Genomic DNA, 19,191 nt, shown 5'->3' on the forward strand with positions numbered 1-19,191 from the left:
GATGGCCAGACTTCATCTCTCATATTTGGACATATTATCATGAGGGACCAGGCCCTGGAGAATGATATCAAGTTTGGTAAAGTGGAGAGTCTTAGAAAAAGAGGAAGACACCCCCACCAATGAGATGGACTGATACAGTGGCAGCAGCAATCGACTCAGGTGTAGGAATGATTGTGAGGTTGGCCCAGTGTTTCATTCTGTTATGCATACAGTTGGCACCGACTCAATGGCACCTAATAACAACATGAGTTGGAGCTGACTGATGCCACTTAACTACAAAAATAATAACAGACAAAGAATAGAAGTGATCCTGTAGGATAAGCGCTGAGTTGGAAACTATAATATAGGTAATTACAGCTACTCTGCAGGAGAAAGATGAGACTTTTGCCCCAGCAGAGATTTATAGCCTCAGAATCCCTACACAGGGTAGCTATGAGTCGGAACTGACTCAGCTCTACTTAACAACAACAAAGAGAATGAGCCTGGTAGTGCAATGGGTTAAGCACAGGGCTGCTAACTGTAAGGTTGGCAGTTCAAATCCAACAGATGCTCCACAAGAGGAAGATGAAGCAGTCTGCGTCCATAAAGATTTAAAGTTTAGAAACCCTGTGGAACAGTCCTATAAGGTCACTCACTGGTAGTCAGAGTCAATTCAACAACAGTGGGTTTGAATAAGCAAAGAGGATTCCTTGGGTGGTATAAATGGTTAACACAGTCAGTTACTAGCCCAAAGACTGGAGGTTAAAGTCCACCGGAGGAACCTCAGAAAGGTCTAGAAATCTACTTCTGAAAAAAGCTGTCACTGAAAACTCTATTGGAGCACAGTCCCACTGTGACACACATGGGGTTTCTTTAAGTCAGAATCAGCTCCACAGCAACTGTTTTTTTGTGTTGTTTTATTTTATTTATTTATTTTTTAAAGCAAAAAATATTCCATAAATTTCGATGAGTAGAAGGACAACTGGTCACATACAAAGGATCAAGTATCAGAACAGGCTTCCAGCGTCTCAAGAGCAGCACTTGAAAACAGAAGTCAATGGAGCAATGCTTCAAAGTTACGAAGGGTAACTTTCCAACATGGAATTTTATACCCAGTCAAATTATCACTTCAATAAAGTCCTGTCATGGAATGGATTGTGTTCCCCCAAAATGTGTAAGCTTGGCAGGACCATGATTCTCAGTGGTTTAGCAGTTATGTGATGATTCCCTATGATGTGATCTGATAGGATAAATCAATAAAAGGATTAAGGATGTGAAACAACACCCTTAATCCCATCAAGGCCTTGATCTGATTTAAAATGAGTTCCCCTGGAGTATGGTCTGTAACACCTACTTACAAGAGATAAAAGGAGAGAGAAGTGAGCAGAGATCACCAAGAAAGAAGAGCTGAAAACAGAGTTTGTTCCTTGGACTTGAAATCCCTGCACTGTGAAGCTCCTAGATCCAGGGAATGATTGATGCTAAGACACATAAGGATCTCCAAGAAATGCTGGGCCTACAGATGTTGAAAGGAAACAAGGACATTTCTCCAGAGTTGAAGTTCTGATTTAAAAATTCTAGCCTCCTAAACTACAAGAGAAAAATTTCTGTTTGATAAACCACCCATTTGTGGTATTTCTGTTATAGCAGCATTAGAGAACTAAGACAAGCCCTTTGCAGACATACAAGGTTTCAAGTCATTTATGTTCCACACACCCTTCTTCAAAAAGTTTAAAGACTAAACACCTCAGCATAAAACAAGGCTATAGAGGTGGGGAGAAAGGAATAGCCAGAAACATCACTACAGAAAGCTTCTAAGTCCGTCTTCAGCCTATAATTGATTGGAATACCTTAAAGGGGGCTAGAAGTTGCCAGTGAAAGAGGCTTCCTGTGGAGCCTTCACATTGCACAAGACCATAGGTGGAATCCAGAACCAACTGAGGTAGGAAATTTCCACTAGAAAGGATGAGTAGACCAGCCTGGAGCAGCTAGAAGAACAGAAGATACTTCTTGAAAGAAAGACCAGCAGGAAAAATCCAAAACAATAAAGGCAGTCTGATTGATTACTACAAGAACAAGTAAGCTGTTCACCCGGAAACCATCAAGGCAAGTGGTCGGGACCCCTCAGAGCAAACCCCCTTCCAAGACTGAGACTCAAGAGGAATACATGAGCAGGCATGTGGTCTGGCTGGTGACCACGTTGGTCACCGATAAGGGGAAGAGGGGGAAAAAACAGTAATGAAGTTGAAAGCCAATCCCAACCACATTCAATAGACCCTGTGAAACCGGGTGGAGACCTGGATGGCCAGCAGTATGGTAAGACCCAGGGACTCCTGGGCCCAGAAGCAATGACGTGGCCACAGAGAACTAGAGTGGAGAGTGAAGCATCCAGTTGATATGCAGTGAGGGAAGATGCATAAGAATATCCATACAAGTATCCACTTGACCTGGCTTTGATAGCTGGATGATCAGAACTCGACTAGAAGAAGAAAGAAGAGGGAGGAAAAAAAAAAAAGAGTAACCTGCTACAATTTGATGAACTTTACCTATACTTATGGATGTAGTAGCTCATAAAAGGGAACAAATCTTGACAGCAAGGATCACTCCCACCCCCTCAGTACACAGGGGTGACAAGGATGGGCAGCTTAAGACATTGGTTACCCAAAATGGGGGCACATTTAAAGGCAAGAAGTGACTGGCTTACAAGCTTTTAAGAGGGAGCCTAATTCCAGACAGGGCAGGGCAGGTAGAACCTCCACTGAATAATTTCTAATCTGTTGGGACCAGGCTGGCAAAAGGAAATGGGGATAAGACTCTTGTGGTACAATAGTGAATAACTGCCATCAGACTTGACTGTGAGGGTAGGAAATATAGAGGTAGAGGTTTTTTGACAAAAGGAGGAGAGTGATTGATTTTGCAGCCCAGGAGCAGAGGTCCCTGGGACCATCAAGTGAGAAGAACAGCGAGCAGGATTCTACCCAAAGAGGCAGTGACACCAGGGTTGGAGACAGGGACGATAACATGGACAGATGGAGCAGTTGGAGACACTGGACTCAGGGAGAGAGAGGGGTTGTGGGCTGGCGGCCGGGAGGCAGGTCTTTGGTGTAACCTTTGATTATTTGATAATGCATGGAGGGGATTATAATCATTGCAATGAAACGAAATATGACAGGATGAGTGCAATCATTGCAATGAAATGAAATACGATAGGATGAGTGTAAAGCTGATGTTCTCCCACTTAAACCTCACAGTAAAAACTTTAAAAAAAAACAAGGCTATAAAACCAGTGAGACACAGGAAAGATGTGAAGAGAAACCCAAAATGGGATGAAGGGAGCTCAGGGTGGAGATAAAGGTAGATTCCAGAATGAAACCTATCTCCCTTCATTGGGTTATTCCACATACACATATATTGTCCACTGGGAGGATTTTCCCAGGGCTAAAAAAAGCTACTATTCCAGATTGGGGCTGTCAAAAGTCTTGCCAAGAAATTTCTTCAGGAGTATAATAATACCGATAGAATTACTGATACATCTGAGAGATTTAGACTAACGGCAATATGTTTTCAGAGGGATTAGTGATGATTCTAAGCAAAAAAAAATGTAAAAGTTACATGTTGTTATTAAGTGCCGTGACTCACAGTGACCCTGTAGAGAGTTTCCAAGGAGTGGCTAGTAAGTGTGAACACCATCATATGGTTCAAACCAACATTCCAGTTCAAACCAACCTTGTGGTCCAGTGATTATCCTTCAGCACCACACCAGGACTGCTGCTGCTGTGTGCCATGGAGTCGGTTCCGACTCATAGCAACCCTATACAGGGTTTCCGAAGCTGTAAATCTTTACAGGAGCAGAAAGCCTCATCTTTCTACCACAGAACAGCTGACAGTTTCGAAATGCTGACCTTGCAGTTCGCAGCCCAATTCGTAACCACTAGCTCTAGGGAAAGTAAAAAGTCATTCAGAAAAAAAAAAAGCAATCATAGTTTTCTACCTGGTTTGGCTGTTATACGGCTGTAGTGATATAAATCCTGAATACTGATCTAAATAAAAAATTATAACTTGCAGGAAGATGGGAAATATATGTGGGCAGGAAATATATATGGGAAGCAAGGAGTGAGAAGAGACCAAAATCCTTGTTTAAAATAACTAAACTATTCAGCTAAATAAATGCTCTGTGGGCAGAGGAAAATTGGATTTCATAAGAAACCTGTTGTTGTTGTTGCTGTTAAGTGCCGTCGAGTCGGTTCCGACCCATAGTGACCCTGTATAGGGTTTCAAAGGAGCAGCTGGTGAGCCTGAACCACCGACCGTGCGGCTCAAATGACTTTGCAGTCTAGCGCATTAGCCCACAGTGCCACACCAGGACTCCTGTTGTTGTTGTTGTTGTTAAGTGCCATCAAGTCAATTCCAATCCATAGAGACCCTGTATAGGGTTTTCAAGGACTTTGCAGTCTAGCACATTAGCCCACAGCGCCACACCAGGACTCCAGCAGAACTTCATAAATTATGGGCATAACACTGATCATAATAAAAGGCAAACTTAACTTAAAAAACAAAATAAAATTTACCAACAGGAGAAAAAACAAAAACAAAAGCAAGGACATCCATCTAAATGTAAAGTTACACACACACAGATCATTTGTGGTCACTTTTGCAAATCACAACTGCCCCTCCTTTTAGCTGTCATGTCAGAATTCTACCTTTGAAAGAGTCAACAATTCTCAAGCAAAAGGAGTTTATCAAATTCTCTAAATTTTAACTTGCTCCAAAAAGACTGTACATGTGACATATGACAAGTATGGCTGAGCCAAGATTCAGATAACAACCAAGTATTCAGTCACCACAAAAGCAAAAACCTAAACCCATAAAAGCCACAATGAAGTGTTATGTGGCTGGCGTAATAAGTTGTCTGCAAAGTATGGCCTGGGAACCCCTGAGCACCCTTCAACTCATCCATGAAGTCAAAACAACTTTCAAAGCATAGAAAAGTTACAGAAGATTGCTATTTATGGTAGCAATGTTCCACAAAGTCCTGCCTAATACTATATTCGCTCATGCAGGGCCTTGTTTGACAGCCCCTTAGCATGTGCTCTTTGGTCAACTCACATTTGTCACTCCTCTGCCCTTCTACACAGCCAGGAAGTACCATGATTTGGGGGTTACAGATACATTTTAGCAGGTACACAAACTGTCAAATACAGAATCTGTAAATAATGACTCAACAATACATGCCTTTTTCACTCTCATCTCTCATGAACATAGACTGACATTTTCCAGAGACACTTCCTCACAATGTCATCTCTCTGTTAGCTACCTAATGGAATGAATGCCATGTTTTACAGTTTTCCCAGATTTAATTTCCAATCTGGTAAATATCGATAGAAACCATATAAACAAAAGCTCTTTGGTGTTTTCCAAAATATTTCAGAATACAAAGAGGCCCCAAAACCAAAAAGTTTGAGAGCCACTGCCCTATAACAACTTTTCAACTAGTCACTTTGTGAAGGAAAATGTATGTGACAAACTGATTTGATTTATTTTATTAAGTTTACATCTCTAGAAAGAAGAAAGAAAAAGTTTGTAAGCTCCAATTTTGTTTTACAATCTTATGTCCATTTATCCATTAGGAGAATGTGTCCATATGGATCCCAAGTTAAAGTGCATTGTTTTACACCTACAAGTAAGCACCATGGTGTACAGTATCATCTGCAGGGCAGCACACATATCACAACAGTGAAAAGACAGGCAGATTCTAGAGCCATGCATTCTGGTTTCAAATCCCAGTTCTACCGCTATTTGTGTGAGCTTTGTATTTCGGTTTCCTCATCTGCAAAAGGGGGGTACCAACAGTATACACATAGGGTTGTTGTGTGGATTGAACATGTTAATATAAGTAATATATGGTTAGAAAGAAGCCTGGTACCTAGTAAACTTTCAGCCACCGAGTCTCAAACTTTACCCAGCTTTCTGAATCACCTGGAGACATTATTAAAACAGACTGCTGGATCCCACTACGCAGTGATTGCTTCAGTAGAAATCTGCACGTCTACCAAGTTCCCAGGAAATGTTGATGCTCTGGTCCAGAAAGCACACTTTGAGATCCATTCTTTCATATGAATATTAGCTGTCATTATTATTATTGGCAATGCCCAAAATAGTGCTGGGCAGATCAATAAATATTTCTGAAAGGAAGACTAGAAAAACAGAAGGATTCAATGAAATTGTAATGAAAACTCTCCCACAAGCAAGTGGGGATCCCAAAGTCTTTCACTACTAGCATCAAAACCCTGCTCACCAGATCACTTTTCCACTCATGCAAAGGCTCTCAGGAAGAAAGAGAACCAACAATGACATCTCATCATCACCAAAAGATCTCAGAGATCTAGGGAATGGAGAAAACCTCCCTGTAACAAAACAGATCTTATACTAAAAGCCGACAGCGGTATGTGGGGCACTGTTTACACAGCATCTTCTGGGGCCATCTTTTTGGTTTAGCCTCTGTGCACAATTGACTGCCACAGCAAGTGGAGAGCCTAATAGTTCTAGAATCTGCTGTTTGCATCTCTTGCTTCTCTGATGCTGCTGGTCCCGGGATGCCTATGAGTCCCTTCTCAGCATTTTTGGCAGAAATGCAAACCTGGAAGGGTGAGGAAGTTTCTATCACCTAAAATAACTTTTGGCTAAGGAGGTATGGGAGCCAGGAGATAAATACTGCCCTCTTCTCTGTCTCAAGCAGACAATTCTAAGGTCCATTCTATAGTATCTTGAAGTCTCCAGTGGGACTGACTACCAGCTGCCCAATGTGGTCACCACCTCAATGACTCACTCTTGGATTGCCTGTCGTTCCTTCCCTTTGTCACTCTTTCCTTTGACACTATTCCACTGCTGTTCCCTGAGATACATCTCCAAAATTAACTTCCTTTGCCAAAGCTCTCCTCTCAGTGTGCATTTTCAGTTGGCCAAAGCTAAGATAGGATACAAGACCAGCTCTCCACTCAGTACAATGGGAAGGGAATGTTAAGTAGCACAAGAGTAGCATAGCTTCTCATTAGAACCTAACGGTTGGCACAGGCTTCATACCTATTAGATGCTTTAAGAATATGAGTGAAAGAATTGCAATGCGAGTAAACTGTAGAAGATATACTATAACGACCTGTTGTGCTGTATGATGCAGACTCTAAGTAACATAAGCACTCAGGGGAAAGAATGAAGTCTGAAGCACCAAGAAGAGGCAGAGAAATGAGTATTAACACATACATAAGAGCCAGAGACTGACCTCCTTGAGCCTGACAGGTGAGGTGGGGCAAAGTGCATTCAGATGAAAAAGAGTCAAAAATCAAAGAGATGAAAGTAGATTTTCATGATGGCCCATGAAGGTTTGTGAGTAGAATCATGAATTGAGATTAATTCCAATTCCTGACAACCAAATTCTCGAGTTTACAACTACAACTGACGTCTTTTCTTTCTTCCACTTTTTTCCTTCTTTCCTTTATAGCAAATATATAGCCCACTGACACTGAGTCAATTCCAACTCATAGCAAGTCTACAGGACAGAATAAAACTGCCCTATAGGATTTCCAAATTGGTAAATCTTTACAGAGGCATATTGACACACCTTTTTCTCACAGAGTAGCTGGTGGGTTCAAACCACTGACTATAAGTTAACAGCCAAGCACTTAACCACCGTGCCACCAGAGTCCTTGAAAAGATAAATGTTGTTGTTAAGAGCCATTGAGTCACTTCTGACTCATACAGACCCTGCATAGGGTTTCCGAGGAGTGGCTGGTGAGATTGAACTGCTGACCTGGTGGTTCAGTAATCAAGCACACTTTACAGACTCATTTAATCCACAAAACAACCCTATTATTAAATCTGTTTCATTGATGGTTTTCCTTGTTTACGCTAACCCTCTACTGTACCAAACAAGATATTTTTCATGATGATGGGTACATTAACAAATATTTGTTGATTCACAGTCTTCCTCCAGTACCACAACATTATTCTACTTTTCTATAACTGACTACACAAAACCAAGTTCCCTTTCCAGGTATTCAAGGCCCCCAACATCTACTCTCATTTCTTGTTACTTGCCAAATCAGTCTTTCCCTCCAAATGCATTAAAGGCAAACAATAAGAAAATGTTCACACTTCATGAGTTTGCATAAGCAATTTCTCCTACCTAAGATGTTGATCTCCTTAATTCTATCCATATTGATTTATGTCCTTTTTCAAATGTGTGCAAGTTTTGGGTGGGTTCCCACACACACACACACACACACACACACTCATCTGGTCTTTTCTCTACTTTTTTTCTAGCACAATTAACACGGCACTTTCAAATTAAACATTTTGCTCTATATCATTCTTATAATCATGCATGCATGAGTTGGCACACTGTAGATGCTCAATTAACCCTTCCTGGACTCATGATGAAGTATTCAATAAGTACCATAAGAAAAGATCTCACATTATCTTGCATTGGTCTATCAGATTGTTGTTAAGTGCTACTGAGTCGGTTCCAATTCAGAGCAACCCTCTATGGGGTTTCCAAGGAGTGTCTGGTGGGTCTGAACCACCAATCTTGTGACTATCAGTCCAGTGCTTATCCTACAGTGCCACAGCAGAACTCGGTTATAAAACCTTCCTTTTCTTCCTACCCTAAAACATAGGTAGAGATTTATACTGATTCATTGACCTTGAAAATAATCCCAGGCTCCCCCAAGGCACTACTGTGACATGAGTGAAATCAACAACACCAAACAAGATTCTTCTATATCGGGTTGTTATGAGTCAGACTTGACTTGATGGCAGTGACTTTTTAAGATGCATCTAAAATAGTGGTTGGCACACAATATGCTCCCAATAATGGGATTGAATTTAAATAACCACTTTTCCAAACTTGCCATACACTTTGTTAAAGATTTCCTGTTACAAATTTGCAACCAGTGAGCAACCTGAAATAAACATGGAAAAAGACATTTTACTAATTGTACATGTTGGGCTATGAGGCTTGGGCCACTTTCTTCCTCTTCTTCCTGGAGCTCCTCATTTGTCATCCCTCTCCACTTTCAGGAGCAATTAGTGGAGGCCCTTCCCTACACTAGGCACAAAATCTGAAAATGGCCTTTTCAAATTCTCTGTGAATACCAAAATGTAATGGCACTGCTGGCAGTAGCTGCAAGTGGTGTCGTCGCTGTATGTTAAGTATTAAATCCAACCATTTCACTCCACTCTTCGTGAATACCTCCGAAGGAGAAAAATTAATAACCAACAAATAGCTGAGAGTTTCATCTCTAAATGATCCGAGAATGACAAACTAGATAAACTAAATATCACAGAGAGAATACTAATTTTGCGATACCAATCTATACCAAGAGTCTTGGTGTGGCGCTGCGGGTTAATGCGCTGGACTGCAAGGGAGGTTTGAACCGCAAAGTGGGTGGTTCAAGCTCACCAACTGCTCCTAGAAAACCCTATACAGGGTCGCTATGAGTCAACTCGACTGGCACTTAAGAACAGCAACAATCTATACCAGGGAGCGAGGTGAAAAGCAATGAACTGTGAACCACAAGGGTAGCGGTTCGAGGCTTTCTCCTTGCACAAAGATGTATAGCCTCAGAAACCCTAATAAGGGTCACTATGAGTCGAAACCGACTCGACTGCACTCAACAACAATCTATATCAAACACAAAATGCTTTGAAAACAGCCGAACTAACACACAGGATAATTGAAGATGCTAAGGAAATTTTGCAGCTCACGTAATTTTTTTAAATTTCCTTTCAACACTACATAATATGAATAAAATGTGTTAGTCTATTGTAAAATCTGCAATCAATGCACCTCCCGAAGCATTGAGATCTTCTGGATGACACATGAGATCTAAAGTGTGTGGCTAAAAATAGCCCGGTCCTCAGAAAGTCATGATAAACGCCAGACAGCTGAGTCACTTTGAAGCCCATTTTGACTCCTGAAAGATGCATTCACCCTCAGTCTTCTCACACATGCAACATACAACCAGGTGAAAAGCATCATCAAAACGCGCTGGGTGGATGGAGGTGATCGGTCTGAACTTCCCCCTCCAGTGTCTGAGGTTACGATTTGGAACTCAACTTTTAATAATTTATACTACTTTACGTCAGTCCAAGTGACTCATTTGGAGGAGGAATGGGAAAAGCTTAACAAACCAGTAGACCCCATATTTCTGCTACCCAAGTAGAGGTACCCAAAGGTTTACTTCGGATTGTTGTTGTTGTTGTTAAGTGCCATCGAGTCGGGTCCGACCCATAGCGACCCTGTACAGGGTTTCCGAGATATATTCTGATGGAAAAGAAAGGAGTTGGGAGAAAATGGGAAGTGGAGGAAGAAAAATGCGAGGAGGAAAACAGGCTTGTCCAGGAGAGGGAATCCCTGGGCAAGCAAACGGTCCCAGAAACAGGAAAGTCTGTGAGTCCGAGGGGAATGGATCACCGCTACCCACCCGCCCTCCGCTCTAGGCTCTGGCCCGGGGAAGGATGCAGACGATCTCTAGGTAACGTGCAGTTAAACTCAGGGAACTCTTCTATCTATGTAGCTTTCAAATGGTGGCGGGGCTGTGGGCGTGTTGCTGGGAATTAGGGCCCTTGCAGACCACGGAAATCGAAGAGCGAACCACCCCGACACCCCAGTCTTGGGTTGCAGCAGCAGCCTTGGAGAATGCAGAGCCCGGCACCCAGTAGGCGCTCACGGTGTTTGTCGAACTGCAGCGCCCGGGAGCCAACTCCTCCACCCGGAGGAGGAGGTCCCCGCTGCCACTGCGCATCTTCACCCCCCCGTTTCACGTGCTGCCGAGTTCCGCGGCTCACGGGCGCCACAGGCCGCCGGCACCGCGACCCTCCCCCGGCGCCGCAAGCACGGCCGCGCCTCACTTACGGGGGAGTCGTAGGAGAAGGCGCACTCGTTCTTGTAGACCCTGTCCCCCGATCGGGGCACTCGGATCGTGGGCATGTGAGGCACCAGCAGCTCGCCGATGTCTCCTGCAGCCATCTTCCTGCTACCGCTGCTGCCCGGCATGCCGAAAAGGGCGCCCCGGCGCTGCATGGCCGCGGCGCGCACTCAAGCAGAGCGAAGCCGGGCGCGGGGTTGGCCGGAGGCGGTGGCGGCGGCGGTGGCGGGCAAGCGGCTGGGCCCCGCTGACCGGCTGCGCGGCGATCACAGCCGAGCCGGGGCGGGGAGAGAGGGCCGCGGGGCGGGAGCGGGCACCGGGGGCCGAGGGGGGGTTGGGGGGGGACGTTGCTATTTTTAATCCAATGGCGAATCGCCGGCACAGCTGCAGCGTCAGGCGGGGCGCTGGGGAGCGCCAGCCGCAGCACGCCGGGGAGGGGGCGCAGGAGAGGGGCCCGGAGCCTGGACTGGCTGGGCGGCAGGGGGCGAAGGGCGAGCTCCCGGGGCTTAGGCGCGGGAGCCGGATTGAAGGGGGGAGTGGGGGAGGGACCCAAGGACAAATGGAAAGGAGGGGTCCGTGGGGGGCGCTCCTCCTTCGCTCACGCCGGTGGAGTGCCATACGGCTTGACCACGGTGTTTTCGCTCATAAATCGTTAGCTTGGAAAGGGGCAAGTCCGAGGCAGCCAGCACAAAGGGCAAGATTTAGGGGCTTTCAAAAAACGGTTGTTCCTTTAAAATAAGAGCGGTGCCTTCATTGGATTTAGTAGGAATTCTAGTGCAAATCTGAAGCCTAACATGGGGCCCAAACCTAAATTTACCGTTTGCACTTCGGTGTTACCTCAGTAAGCCTTTCTCTTCACTTTTTTTTTTTTTTTAAAGTTTTAAGGTCAGAGAGAATTAGGTAAGGTCCCATGAGCATAGAGATACATTGTTCAATAATAAGGGTAAGGGTACATATTTCGGGGGTAGGGATCAGGTTATTATGGGCCAGGAGAAATCCTAAATTGTGTACCTTTCTCTATCTTTGAGACGTCTACTACTGCGTGTTTCAAGATGCTAAAACTAAGCATTTACTAGCCTGATTTAGGAACCTATGACTTGTTCTTAAAATAAATCATGAATGGGGTTGGAATGGGGCGTAATGTGAACAGCATACCTCACCGCGTGCTCTCATTTTCTCCAAAATACTTGTAAAACACGAGTTCGAGTCCACTGAGCTTCTGTAAGTATACCCAAGATACTTCAGGGCAGAGCACACAGTGATCCCTGCCATTTAATGGAAGTCCAAAATAGCCAGAAATAACGTGAACCAAAGCGCTGATTACTCTTAAGCCACGAGCAGATAATAAATAGTCCATAAATTTCTTTTTTGTTACATTTTTTCTCTCTCTCTTTTATCCTTCCCTGGCTGTCCAGATTTGCCCGTTTCTGCTAGGGAGAAAAACAGCAGTATCTGAAATTTGATGTTAAGTAGACAGGGCAGACCTCTCTAGCAGGCTCTCTTCTAGGTTTCCACACACTCAAACACACCACGTTCCTGTCACTCACAATTTACTAATGCTACCTGGTGGAAAGAGAAAAGGGAGGAGGCTCAAAGCAAAAAATTACACAAAAACACAATCCGAATCATTGGACAAATGCATTCAACTAGCTTTTGTTTTGAATTTATTCTCACCAGCTTATCATCTTCTAGTAGTCTGTTTCTGCTTCACAGATGAAGCTTACTTTTCTAATTACAGAGGAATACTTGATTTAAAACATTCAAAATGTAAAGCGTAAAATACTCTCAGATCTAATGCAACTTAAATCCACGAGACACCATTGTTCACCCTTTAGGCTGATAAAGACATACTGGGTTGAACTGGACTTGAATATAGGCTCTACTCTAAGGAACTCTGGTAGCATAGTGGTTATGAATCTGGCTGTGAGCTGCAAGTTCAAAACTACCAGCTGTTCCCTGGGAGAAAGATGAGGCTTTCTGCTTCCATAAAGATTTACAGCCTTGGAAACCCTGTGCAGGGTCACTATGAGTCTGAACAGGCATTCTGCTCCCATAAAGATTTACAGCCTTGGAAACCCTGTGCAGGGTCACTATGAGTCTGAACCAACTCCACGGCACACAGCTACCACCACCATTCACTGTAGGTGGGAATGAAAATGGTAAATCTCTATGGAAGGAAATCTGACAATATTGATCATCCTTTTATATGCATACACCGTTCTTCACAGCAATTCCTTGTCTACACATTTATGCTGCAGATAAATTCACACGGTGCAAGGATATTTGTTGGAATGTTGTTTATAATAATAAAATACTGGGAACAACCTAAAGATCAATCTGTAGGAAGTGGTTACAATGGAACCATTGAAAAGAGTGAAGTTACTCTATATGTACTAATGTGGAACAATCTCCAAATCACACATATTATTAAGTAAAAAGAGCAAAGTGCAAATCAGTGTGTAAAATCAAGGAATGAGTGAAGGACCAGTGATATGCAATAGATACTCTGGCACATTTTGTATGCCATGGACTTTCCGTCCATTGGTTTTACCTATGGTAAATAGTTTGACATTGTTGTATGTGTGCTTGTTTGTCCTTTGAAGGTTTCTAGAAAGCGACACAAGAAACTAATGGCAGTTGGCATCTGTGGAAAGGAATAAGGAGCCTGAGATTAGAATGGCACTTTAGGATAAGCACTGGACTGCTAACTGCAAGGTCAGTGGTTCAAACCAACCTCCACTCCTCATAAACTCTATACAGGGTTGCAATGAGTAGGAATTGACTCAGCAGCACCTAACAACAACAACAACACTACCACTCTTTACCTTTCTATAACGATTTGATTTTTTATCATTTGCTTTAAAAAGTTATACTCAATTTAAAACTAGTTTAATAACCAGTGTGTCAGACTGCAAAGTCATTTGAACTGCAAGGTCTGTGGTTCAAGCTCACCAGCTGCTCCTTGGAAACCCTATACAGGGTCGCCATGGGTGGGAATTGATTCGATGGCACTTCACAACAACAACAATCTTTTTAGAGTGTTGTAGAGCACAGATGTCACTTTGAGGGACATCTGTTCTTTGGCTCTCTAAACACTTTGTACCTGTCCAAGCTATAGTATTTTTAATTGCCTCATATGCATGTGGAAGCTGGACAGCGAATAAGGAAGTCCAATGAATTGATACATTTAAATGATACCATAGGCTACCAGAACAGACAAATTTATCTTAGAGGAGGTGCAGCCAAAATGCTTCTTAGAAGCAAGAAAGCAAAGGAGTTTGTCTCACATATTTTGGACATACTATCAGAAGTGACCAGTCCCTGGAAAAGAACATCATGCTTGGTAAAGTAGTGGATCAGTAAAAAAGAGGAAGACCTCAACAAGATGGATTGGCATAGTAGCTGCCACAGTGGACTCAAAGGTAACAACTGTGAGAATGGCCCTGGACCGGGCAGTCTTTTGTACTGTTGTACATAGGGTTGCTATGAGTCAGAACTGACTCAGCAGCACCTAACAACAATAGTAATAGAAGTTAAAGACTACTACCTTCCAACTTTTTTCATATAGTGATATACATCAAAAAATACAATAATGGTACAGTTCATTGGAGTGATCAGTCAAGGATGCTCCTTCCAGCCTGGAGCAGTATGAGGCTTCCAGAGGGCTAAGGGGCTTTTACACCTGAATCCACCACAGCACACCAGAATACCAATGGCACACCAATTGGAAAAAGCTAATCAAAATACAGAAAAATAAAAATCATCTAAGAATGGAGGAATGATTAAATTGAATGTATTTACTAAAGATGTTAATGTGAATCTTAAAGGTATATATATATATATATATCATTATCAAATCTTATTTTGCCTATGTTTGTAGAACATTAGCTTAAAAAGAACTTACAATGCTAGTATAATAATACTGCAACTGGAAAAAACTAAGCATACATCTTGACAAGACTGGAGAGACATATTATGGTACCTTGAATTTACTTGATATGGCTTTAATAGCCAACATTTTAATTCCCACCAAATGATTGGGTTGTTGTTATCAAGTTCCATCATGTCGGTTCTTCATAGCAACCCTGTAGAAGGTTTTGAAGGAGCAACTAGTGAGTTTGGACTGCTGACCTTGTGGTTAGCAGTCCAATGCTTATCTGACAACACCATACCAGGGCATACAAATAGGGTGTACAGGACTTTATCACTGGGGTTGGTTACGTTTGCCATCTTGCTAGGTTTTAAATGGACATCTCAGAAGCAGGAAAAGATGATCCTAGGACCATCAAGAAAGAAGAACATGAAAAACAGCCAACAGTGGCAGAGACAGTGGTATGGAGAGACAGAGCAACTGCAGGCTTCTAGGCCCATGAACCAAGTAAATCTCAGTGACTATGAGCAGGAAGACGGCTTGCAGAATGTGCCCTTCAGGCATTCACAGACTGGTTAAAAGAGATTTGTAACAGCAGGGCAGAGGCCAATGGGTCACATGACAGAGGCCGACAACATGCCTGCTGATGATAGAGAAGAGCTGTTCTTAAGTGGAAAACTGCTGCATCCTGAGTTGTTTCTGACCCTGAATTGTACCCTATTCACTCCCCTAATAGCACCCAAAATTGTGAGTATTGCTATAAATTCTGTGTGGTCACTGCAATGGATTAGTGAACCCAGATGTGAAGTAGAGAGTGCTATGGGAGGGATCATTGGTGTCAGGGAGGCATATCTAATCTCTGCTTCGTAGAACTCAGCCTTGGCTGGTTTTGAGTTCTGGTAGCTTAGTGGTTACGATTAGGGCTGCTAATCTCACTGTCAGCAGTTTGAAACTACCAGCGGTCCCTCAGGAGAAAGATGAGGCTTTCTGCTCCTCCTGTAAAGATTATCAGCCTCAGAAATCCTATACAGGATCGCCATGAGTCAGAACTGATTCCACGGCACATAACCACCAGCCACCACCCCTTGTGAAGCCAGAGGAAGCCAGATAATGGCCCCCACAAGATTTTTGTACATGTCAAAGTTAAATGGTCATGTTTGGTGATGGTGGTGTTCCGTGGAGTCGGTCCCAACTCATAGCAACCCTGCATACAGTTTAGGAGAACAGAAAGCCTCATCTTTCTCCCACAGAACAGCTGGTAGTTTTGAACTGCTGACCTTGAAGTTGGCAGCCTGCCTCATAATCACTATGCTACCAGAGCTCCCTTAAATAGGCATGTTTAAGATTTGGTTATACTATTTATTTCCTATTTTGAAATATCTTCAATGATGTTACATGTGTCTTATAAAGAAGTATCCAGGCCAAAAAAAGTTTCTAAAAGAAACTTCACAGAAAACAATGTTTCCATTATTACCTTTAGGAAACTTTTTCATTTAGTTTTACAAATTCAGCCTATGAATTTGTAACTGGACTGCTATACTAGTGGAGACAATTTCTGCATATAAGCAGGAAAGAAGATGTGATGATCAGTAAACAACTTTAACTTTCAAAATAAATTCAGTGAGTTCTTACCACAGAAATTTCTAATGACCTAACTCTATGAGACATCAGATGGTATTTACCACATCAAGGTTCATCCACTGAGTGTCTCTATTGCTCAGGTGGAAACCAGACTCTGATAGTCTGGTATTCAAAGGCCTCTCTAGTTTAACATTCATATGTTTTCAGACTGTACCTCTCACCCCTTCTCTTCTGGTGAGCTAGACTTTCTTGTTATTGCTGTTAAGTGTCATCAAGTTGATTCTGACTCATAGAGACCCTGTATAGGGTTTCCAAAGAGCAGCTGGTGAGTTTGAACCACCGACCTTGTGGTTCAAACTCACCTTGTGGTCCAGTGCTTTATCCCATAGTGCTAGACATACTATCCTCTCAAGAGTGAAAAACGTACTTGTCTCAAAGCCTTAGTTGAAAGCTCTCCCCTCATGTTTTATTTTGTCAATCCTTTCAAGGCTTTGTTTTTACCTGTGAAGTCTTTCCTGACTGCTTCAAGTCTCAGTGCCCTATCTTTAAAAATTACCGTCCCTGTTGCCTCTGATCAGAAACCACGTACAGGGATGCTGTGACTCGGAACAAACTCAATGGTACTTAACTACAACGTTGCCAGTGTTAGTCATTGGATACTGCCTTGTGACATCTTTTGTACTATTTTATTTGGTCCCATGTCTCATTTTCTATCTAGAAGATAAACTTTGTAGAAGAAGTTCTATTTCTTAGTATCACTCATGATACCTTGTATATTGTGGCAGCTCAGTATTTATGGACTATTTATTGCCTACTTAGAATGGTAGTGCTCTGTTTATCTTAGGTTTCCAATAAGTACCTATGAAATGAATGACTCACATCAGTGACGTTGTAATAGATATGTTTTTCAGTTCACTTTGTGTCTTTTAGGCACAGTGCATTGTTGACAAATGTTATTCCCAGAACTGACAGAGATTAGACTAAAATATGACATAAATATTAGTTGTTATGACTAATGAAAAAAAGGGGGAGTTGGGGAAACTTCAGAGAAAAAATAATCTTAATTATTTCAATTAATGGAATAACTCTTGACCTCAGACTTTTTCCAATAATAGACAGTGAAAAGTCATATACGCATATGTTGTTGTTGTTAAGTGCTGTTGAGTCAGTTCCAACCCATAGTGACCCTGTATAGGGTTTCTAAGGAGTGGCTCGTGAGTTTGAACCACCAACCTTGCAGTTAAGTCCAGCTCATTAACCCACAGCATCACACCAGGGTTCCCTGCACTCATATAACTGTGGGGTTTTCATTAACTTTGTCCTTTGTTCTTAAGAGATAACCTCTAAAACCCTGGAATTTTCCCAGTGACTTAAAGGGATTCTGATGAAGTTTTTAGATCACGCTTGAGGGTTTATGCTAATGAGGTGACTCAGCTGGCCAGACCAAAAAGACCTGGAATATTTATTTCTGATATTAACCAACCTTAGGAAACAGGGACTGAAATTCGAATGACCCCAGTAAAAGCTTTGGACATGAACGTACCATGGGTTCTTCTGGTTGATGAAAAACATGAAAGTTCCACTGTGGGAACCCTCTCAGACTTTATCCTGTGCATCGCTTCATTTGTGTCCATTTTGCTATAATAAAAATATAATGGCTAATATATTGATTTTACTGAGTTCTTTGAGTGTTTGTAGTGGATTATCAAACCCTAGGGAGTAGTGGGATTCAGCATGTGAGAAGTGAGAGGGCCTGGGGACTCCTGAGCTTACAACTGGTATCCTGAGGAAGCAGATCCAATTCCACTGCTGTCAAGTTGATTCTAACTCTTAGTGACCTTGTAGGATACAGTAGAACTGGTCCATAAGGTTTCCAAGGCTATAATGTTTATGGAAGCAGGTGGCCACATCTTTCTCCTGTGGAACAGCTGGTGGGTTCCGACTGCTGACTTGAACCACTATGCCACCAAGACTACTTGAGGAAGTAGAGGGAACCCTTAAACTTGTAATCAACAGAGGTTAGAAGTAAGGGAAACTTCGGACTCTTGAGTTTACAGTTGGCATCCTAAAAGGGTAATGTGAAAACCACAAATTTGTTGCTAGCAGGTCAAAAGTGAGGATGTTATGGGGGTGTTCCCAAGCTTGTGGTTGGTGGCTGAGGTGTTACTCAGACCTGTCAGCCTGAAGGACGGAGCTTATAACTTGTGACGTCTGCCCTAGCTTTGGGTGGTTCAGATCCAAGGAAAAAGTGCTACATGTGAAGCTGATGTCAGAACAGGAGGGGAACAAAGAGGAACAGAGCTGATAACAGATTAATTTGAGAGATTCTCTTCTCTTGTTTGATTTGAAAAGCGGAATTTTGCTTTTTTTCCTACTCAATGGCAACAGCTTGCTGTGGAGCCAGATGCATAAAATTTTCTCTAATGGCAGATAACCTTGACAAGAAGCACTGGTTACTAAATTTAACCAGTTAAGAACTGTATGGTGTTTTCTGTTTGAAAAGAATTTATAATTATATGGAATAAGATATCCATTGATATGGAAAAAATTATGACTATAACCAAAACTTCAAAAATAGGCTATATATATGGTGGCCTAGAGTGGACAGTGAAGCGTCCAGCTGATATGAAATGAGGGGAGACGCACAAGAATGCCCAAACTTGTAGATAGTACCCATTTGACCTAGCTTCAGTGGTTTGATGATCCGAACTTGACTAGGGGAAGATGAAATTTTTGACAAAGGAAACAAGTGTAAATAGCTACAATTTGATGAACTTGACTTAAACTTATGGATGTAGTAGCTCAAATTACCAAATGAGAGAGAAGGAGTCTTCACAT

The 19,191-nt window shown here is 42.5% G+C and overlaps 1 protein-coding gene across 1 annotated transcript in view; it reads right to left on the reverse strand.

The window, feature by feature from the left end:
- The window catches only part of USP13 (ubiquitin specific peptidase 13 (isopeptidase T-3)), a 164,259-nt gene extending 153,203 nt beyond the window's left edge, over nt 1-11,056 (reverse strand). Inside the window, exon 1 of the mRNA XM_006867718.1 lies at nt 10,889-11,056. Coding sequence (XP_006867780.1) covers nt 10,889-11,056 — 168 coding nt within the window. The remainder of the gene's footprint in view (nt 1-10,888) is intronic.
- Between the last annotated feature and the right edge of the window lie 8,135 nt (nt 11,057-19,191).

This window comes from Chrysochloris asiatica, unplaced genomic scaffold (assembly GCF_000296735.1).
Source record: "Chrysochloris asiatica unplaced genomic scaffold, ChrAsi1.0 scaffold00108, whole genome shotgun sequence".
Taxonomy (NCBI): Eukaryota; Metazoa; Chordata; class Mammalia; order Afrosoricida; family Chrysochloridae; genus Chrysochloris; species Chrysochloris asiatica.